General features: G+C 33.5%; 1 protein-coding gene across 3 annotated transcripts; it reads right to left on the minus strand.

Annotated features, from left to right (window-relative positions):
• Positions 1 to 923: 923 nt before the first annotated feature.
• Positions 924 to 7,461, minus strand: LOC134715486 (uncharacterized). Of its 3 annotated transcripts, XM_063577687.1 has the most exons (3): positions 6,449 to 7,461; positions 5,643 to 5,996; positions 924 to 1,350 (listed from the first exon to the last, which is right to left on the minus strand). In XM_063577687.1, exons 2-3 carry the CDS (start codon positions 5,989 to 5,991, stop codon positions 1,238 to 1,240), a joined length of 462 nt encoding a protein of 153 aa, XP_063433757.1. In that variant the 5' UTR covers positions 5,992 to 5,996; positions 6,449 to 7,461; the 3' UTR covers positions 924 to 1,237. The 3 variants fall into 3 exon arrangements, with proteins under 3 accessions (XP_063433757.1, XP_063433755.1, XP_063433756.1); XM_063577685.1 differs by having other exon boundaries at positions 924 to 5,996; XM_063577686.1 differs by having other exon boundaries at positions 924 to 5,996; positions 6,216 to 7,461.
• Between the last annotated feature and the right edge of the window lie 817 nt (positions 7,462 to 8,278).

Consider the following 8,278-nt stretch of genomic DNA (forward strand, 5'->3'; position numbering starts at 1 on the left):
CTCTAAATGCTTTGTTTTTTTTAGTTATAAGCCAAAAACTGCATTTTACCCCTATGTTCTATTTTTAGCCATGGCGGCCATCTTGATTGGTTGGCCGGGTAACCGGACACACTTTTAAAACTAGATACCCCAATGATGATTGTGGCCAAGTTTGGTTAAATTTGGCCGAGTAGTTTCAGAGGAGAAGATTTTTGTAAAAGTTGTGGTTGCAGATGTTGAACATTAGCAGTGTAAATGATGGGCAGAGATTTTCACTCATTCAATTACTATTTGTCTGTCTTTCACCAACAATGTGTAAACTATTGCCTACTGCCCATGTACTAACATGATGCGACGCAACTTCGGTACAAACTGTCTACAAGACTTCGAAGGACAGGCACGACTATTTCAATTGTTTTTAGAGTTTCGAAAATATTGACATTGATGAGGCCCTTTTTTTGGCATGAAAGATAATCTCAAAAGTTTATTATGATCATAACTATCTATTTAAAACCACTCCATCATAATAATTGTTCAAGTTTGCCACTAGTTAAGATGTAAATTTAGTCAGGTTACCTTCCTGCGAGACGGCACTGAAACAGTATGTTTTACGTACTTCGTTTCAAACTAAAAATTTGTACCTCATTACACATTCCTATACCCCTATCCGGTCACCTGTAGAATACGGTTGACGATAGTAAAATGATGCATTACACCCCGTCTTTTTTAAAGGGCATCTTTCAGCAGAATTCTTGCAGGATCTTGTGTCTTTATTGAAAGGAAAATCATGTGAAAGAGTCATTTGTTTGGTCACTACAAAGCCTTACAGGCTTTGATCCCGTAAAAGGTCAGAATTATGTAGAAATTTCAAATCATGTTCCTTGACAATTAACCAGAAGATATGATGCTGTTATCCCAGATGCTTAGTAAGACCAAACAACAAATTGGCAGTATTTGGCCACAGCCTTTAATATTATTATTCTCATAATTTATACATGTTGTATATAACTGAAAAAAGAGGTTACCCGCATATTGCTGATTATGGCAACCGTACTGTCATATATATATATATATAAATTACTACCACAGATAATGGTAACTGAAGATAGGATTAAAACAATTTGGAAATCACCGTGGGAACACAGGTGATGGATCGAAACCCTTACATTGTTCATCTAGATCTGTAGTAAATGATCCTATTCATAAAACAAAATGTTTTTTGATGCAGCGAATTATGCAAATCACAGGCCTAATAAATTCAAAGTCTTTGTTGGAAGGTTCGATAACTTCGATCAGACTTCCTCACAGGTCCTGTCTGTCCAATGGCCAAATACATATAGGTGTTCAAACAATTGACAACTGAAACATCACCTGAAATTATAAATTACAACACAGGCAGTATCTTATTCTAATACATTCTTTTTACAATAAATATACATTTTGGGAGGAGGGAGGGATTTTGAATAAAATTTTCCTCTGATAACAACAAGTTATTTTAAAAGCAGCCTCTCCTGTTGGACCCGAATTAAAAAAGGATCGTGACGTCAAATTGTATGGTTCACTAACCACCAATGAAATTTGAGTTTTCTTAAACTCACTAATAACCAACCAATGTAATAGTACAGCGCACCGTGATAACTGAATTTAAGTACAGGACTTAAATTCTATTATCCCAGATGCTTAGTAAGACCAAACAACAAATTGGCAGTATTTGGCCACAGCCTTTAATATTATTATTCTCATAATTTATACATGTTGTATATAACTGAAAAAAGAGGTTACCCGCATATTGCTGATTATGGCAACCTTACTGTCATATATATATATATATAAATTACTACCACAGATAATGGTAACTGAAGATAGGATTAAAACAATTTGGAAATCACCGTGGGAACACAGGTGATGGATCGAAACCCTTACATTGTTCATCTAGATCTGTAGTAAATGATCCTATTCATAAAACAAAATGTTTTTTGATGCAGCGAATTATGCCAGATTGACAGTGAAACAGAATAATGATTCATTGTCAACCGCCATATAATGGAGGTTCGCTGCCAAGCTGTGAGCCAAATACATCCACAAAAAAATCAAAGAAAACTTTCAAGTTACATGTAACTAAATGTACTAGTAAAGTTGCTCAATAAATCGTAAACCAGATGCTCCGCAGGGCGTAGCTTTATACGACCGCAGAGGTTGAACCCTGAACGGTTGGGGCAAGTATGGACACAACATTCAAGCTGGATTCAGCTCTAAATTTGGATTGTGATTAAAGAGTTGACACAGCATAGGTTTCTGACACAGAATGAATGTGTTCTAATGAAATTAATTTTTTTTGTTTTCTCTTAGAGCAATTCACTATGCTGTTGAATATTATTCCTCTAAAAAAAAATGTTTGAAGAAATTTTCCATTTATTTATGAAATTTCAAATGAGAAAATTGAACCCAATTATTTTAATCACATCCCCCTTTCCCTTATTCCAAAACTAATCTCAATTAAAATTTCTAATGGAGTTTGCAACAATTACTACTCATTTAAATACATCATAAAATATTAAGATGTAAAAAAAACTGCTTGTTATCACTGAATGGTAAAGATTTTAATTTATCAGTTGGTAGTAAAAAGTGAATATACATTGTATATTGTATATATAACAAAGATTTAAGTTGATTCTGGACAAAGAAAGATAACTCCAAATAAAAAAAATTCTTACAATTAGATATTTCTTGCTTACTATTCTGGACAAAGAAAGATAACTCTAATTAAAAAGAAAATTGCTATTTCACAATATTTTGCAATAAGATATTTCTTGCCATTGCGCAATACTGTGCAATTGAAAAGACTTGCTACTGCACAAAACTTAATATAATAATTTTAAATCCTGATTTGGACCAACTTGAAAACTGGGCCCAGAATCAAAAATCTAAGTACATGTTTGGATTCAGCATATCAAAAAACCCTAAGTTTTCAATTTTTGTTAAAATCAAACTAAGTTTAATTTTGGACCCTTTGGACTTTAATGTAGACCAATTTGAAAACAAGACCAAAAATGAGGAATCTACATACCCAGTTAGATTTGGCATATCAAAGAACCCCATTTATTCAATTTTTGATGAAATCAAACAAAGTTTAATTTTGGACCCCGATTTGGACCAACTTGAAAACTGGGCCGATAATCAAGAATCTAAGTACATTTTTAGATTCAGCATATCAAAGAACCCAACCGACTAATTTTTTGTCAAAATCAAACGAAGTTTAATTTTGGACTCTTTGGACCTTAATGTAGACCAATTTGAAAACGGGACCAAAAGTTAAAAATCTACATACACAGTTAGATTCGGCATATCAAAGAACCCCAATTATTCAATTTTGATGAAATCAAACAAAGTTTAATTTTGGACCCTTTGGGCCCCTTATTCCTAAACTGTTGGGACCAAAACTCCCAAAATCATTACCAACCTTCCTTTTATGGTCATAAACCTTGTGTTTAAATTTCATAGATTTCTATTTACTTATACTAAAGTTATGGTGCGAAAACCAAGAAAAATGCTTATTTGGGTCCCTTTTTGTCCCCTAATTCCTAAACTATTGAAACCAAAACTCCCAAAATCAATCCCAACCTTTCTTTTGTGGTCATAAACCTTGTGTCAAAATTTCATAGATTTCTATTAACTTAAGCTAAAGTTATAGTGCGAAAACCAAGAAAATGCTTATTTGGGCCCTTTTTGGCCCCTAATTCCTAAAATGTTGGGACCAAAACTCCCAAAATCAATACCAACCTTCCTTTTGTGGTCATAAACCTTGTGATAAAATTTTATAGATTTATATTCACTTTTACTAAAGTTAGAGTGCGAAAACTTAAAGTATTCGGACGACGACGACGACGCCAACGTGATAGCAATATACAACGAAAATTTTTTCAAAATTTGCGGTCGTATAAAAACTGTATATATCTACAGTAAAAATTTACACACAAGATCAATTATACAAAGTTTGTCTTAGGTAACAATATTGTATTTATACACTGAGACAAAAACACAAAACAAAACAACATATTTCATACTTATATATCAGTAGAGGGGAAAACATGACCATTGGTTTAGCATGAAAAACTAAGACCACCTTGAAAAAAAATTAAAAAAAATTGTCATTTCCTATGACAGACAAATGCACCCAATCAGATTTATACATGTTTCAGTCCTAGAAATGTCTGGATAGCATATTAAACAATAACCACCAGATTCCAATATATAGTTAGCTACTGTCTTATTAACCCTGTAATAGGCTGTATCTACACTTTAGAATATCTCCGTTTAAACGAGGCAACATTTGGGACCACACAATTTTAGTGTCAGGCAAGTCCTTTGAAATAAAGGTCATAGCTTGTATCAACTTTTCTCTTAAAGTTTTCAGTTTTAATATTCCCTAAATCATAGCACCTACATGTACGACTAGAAATTTAGGATTGGAGGATCTTAAAACAACCTTTAAACAACTTAACTGCATAACTGGAGGAACAAATAAACAATAGAATTTAACTACATGTATTAATAGAAGTAATTCTTGGTAATAGGCAATCTTGAATCCCCAATTTTGGCCTTGACCGGTAAACTCCCTCCATCATTTTTTATAATAAATTTGATTAAAATCGCCCAAGACATTCAATCTACTGAAAAAACTTATCCCTGCTAAATAACACTTAATAGAGGAATGCGAGTAACGCTTGAAACAAATAAGCTATAAAATTGCACAATTCATACAAAGGTATTGGCCATACATTTTATAAACCAAACAATTTTCTGAACTCATTAAAGGCCAATACACCTCTTTGATATGTTGTTTAGGTACTTTGGGCAACTGAACTACAAATGTATCTATAAGGGACCCAATTATAGTTTGAAATTTATGTTTAAATCTTCTGGTATCCCTGCTGGGGTCGTTCTGGCTGTTGATTTGCTCTTATTTGCGAAGGCAAATTATTTTGTGTGAATTGACAGTTTATAACCGAGTGAACACCATGACATTGTATACATGCATGACTATATTGACAAAATGAATTGAAACATTCGCCGTTATAATTAAAGGCATAGCACTTGGACGTTTTATTCACATTTATTAGCAGAAAATGTATTGTAACCAGAAGAAACTACTTCCAAATTTTGTGTGCCAATACTATCAGCCATATATAATAACCAAAGCTCTGGATCTACTATAGCCCATGAACTTGCCGGATCCAGTGTTTTGCGCAACCTAAATTGCTCATCATATAACTTCCAACCTAAATTATTTGGATTTCTTTTTGCACCCAAACGTACAACTGACATGTATTTAAGTAAATCTTGTAATCTACCTGAATGCACAGTACAATATACACTAACAAAAATGATAAATGCTGATGTCCATTGGTCAATAGACCCAATTTTGTTTTGCATATTTTCTGTTTCCACAATAAATTCACCCCCTCTAAAAACAAGCTTTTGTGTAGCCTGCTGAGTATTGTTAATCAACAAAATGCCTAAATCAATAAATTCACTTTTCTGAATTTTTTCTCTAATACTTTGAGAAACATTAAAAGCAATATTAGCATGCATGCTGGGTATCTGAATAGGAAGATCAAAAGTACTAAATGGCATTGTAAAACTTGAGGCACCATTAGTATTACCTAAGGAATGTTCTGGAGGATCTTGACTGGTTACAGTGTTGCACACTCTTTGGTCTGGTAGTGGTACTCTTGAGTATAAAAGGGTATTAGTTGTGCTCGTCAAATCGACTGGCCCTGTACTTGCACTGGTATATATGACTGCCCCTGTCTGTGAAAACAACATTGGGTATGTACCAGTAGAACTAGTAATGGGTATGAATGGTGTACCAGTATCAACTGTAGGCAACTGTGGTAGAGTTACTGACATAGTGTCAGGTACTCTCTGGTTAGTCTTTTTCCTTGCTGATGCAGCAGCCACTATTGGCAAATTTTTCCTTTTCCTGGCTGACCGCCTGAGCTGTGCTGACATGACTCCTAAAAGAATAACTAGAATTTAAAAACAAAAAACACTCTGAATATTCGGTTAATCCAGATTGATTATTGCTTGATTAAATGTCCAGTAGAAAATATCACACATGGGTAATTAATATATATATACAAAGCAAAATACTGATGTACAGTACATGTATCACAAAATAGCTTAATTAAATTAAATAGGCTGTGACCGGTTTATTATTTAAAAGAAGACAGTACTATTAATAAGGTTGTGTGAATTTCATGTAACTCTGTACTCCATTATCCATCAGGAACACCAATATTCGACAACTATTTGACTTGATGTTATTGTTTACATTTTAAAAGTACCAATTGAACTCATGTACACCGGTGAAACTCGTTCATAGAAGGCGTAACAACGGAGACTAGTGTATTTATTATTAAGTGGATTCTTGTTCTTCGAACAGAAGTTTTGCAAATAATATGCATACATGTAATGCACACGTTCCCACATCTGACACCATGTACAAAAATGTATAAAGTTGGCTTCAGCTTTTAAGTGATAGAACTCAGTACGAACTACATATATAATAACAATACAAAGCATTATGGGTACATTCCATTTAAGTGTGTAAATAAACAATAACTAAATTAAGTATGCGGACCAGGACGCGTCTTATAAATTCAAGTATTGAAACACATTAATGTGGGCGTGTAGCCGCGATGATATTCTCCTTTCACCTGATAATGGACCCAATCAACGAACTGAATATTTTGCCATGGCTCAAGTTCGCAAACCAACACACGAAAGGTTATTTCAACTCGCCAGATAACTTGAATATTTTGCTAATTCTGGTAGTCCTAACATGTTACCAAGAAGCATTATTTACCATTTATTATATTTGAAAATTAGCAACGGCAACGAAAAAACATTGAAAGAAAATTCAATAAACCATGTGCTCGCCATGTGCTTCACTAGGTCAGCTACATGTATCCTTGTTTCAAAGTAAACATTTACTTTTTCCCTGTTGAAAGAGACTCAAATCTAAACCAAACTGTTGGCACTTAAAGAAAGTTAAATAGAATAAACTTTGAAAGAGAAAAAAATAAAATTTGTTTTTTGATTTCAGCCATGTGGTCGCCATACACATGTACATGTATCTTTGTTTTTGGATAATTCACTGAATTAACGTCAATATTGTCTTTCATTGTACGAATCCTCGTTAATGTGCGTACAGCTATAACAATTCCTTTCAAAAATTATTATATAACATAAAATACTCCCTGACAATTTTTTGTTGAATAAAATTTTCCTCTGATAACAACAAGTTATTTTAAAAGCAGCCTCTCCTGTTGGACCCGAATTAAAAAAGGATCGTGACGTCAAATTGTATGGTTCACTAACCACCAATGAAATTTGAGTTTTCTTAAACTCACTAATAACCAACCAATGTAATAGTACAGCGCACCGTGATAACTGAATTTAAGTACAGGACTTAAATTCTATTATATATAACTCTATACAATATAATAAAAAATATATAAATTCTATGTCATCTTACTTGAATGAGATAACCCCGGGTTATCTTACTCAAGTCCGGGGTTATCTTGTTCAAGTAAGATGACACAAGTCCCTATACGATATACCAGCATATTCTATGTTACACTATTTGAATACAATAACCCTATACCACATGTTAACATGGTATACCATAGTGTCTATTGAATAACGTAACCCCACTAACATAAACTCTATTTAATAGGATAACCTCAGTTGCATCGGGTGGCTGTGCACAATGTCGTTTATAGAATGGTAGTTTGGTTCCCGTTTGACAGTCGGAAAGCTGACACTGGTTTGCCCCCTTTTCTTAAAGCAACAATGGAAGTCATGTGATTACCATATATGGGCATTTTTTTACCAAAAAAAGTGAAGCTAGTTTTTTTAAATTTGTAGTTTTTTGCCTGAATTTAAACTAATTTGCTTTTCAGTGAACATTCTTGAGTATATAAGATAATATATTAATCAATTCAATTATGGATTAAAATCATTTTTCTCTCAAAATGTGTCTTCAAGGTCCAGGTGTTGACCATGTGGTCAGAAGACATTAAAATCGTAATTTTCTTTCTTAAATTCTCGGGAAGCTATGCTGAATTTAAATTATGTTTTGTAACTTAAATTGGACTATGATATATCAAATTTGTGCCACTTAATACGCTGTAATACGCAAATGTGTCACTTCGATGTGTCGATATTTCTGAATTCTGTCGAGGCGGGGCCGATGGTAATTTACGAGTTACGTCCCTTTGTTTGACACTCTTAT

The sequence above is a fragment of the Mytilus trossulus genome, chromosome 4 (genome assembly GCF_036588685.1).
Source record: "Mytilus trossulus isolate FHL-02 chromosome 4, PNRI_Mtr1.1.1.hap1, whole genome shotgun sequence".
Classification (NCBI taxonomy): Eukaryota; Metazoa; Mollusca; class Bivalvia; order Mytilida; family Mytilidae; genus Mytilus; species Mytilus trossulus.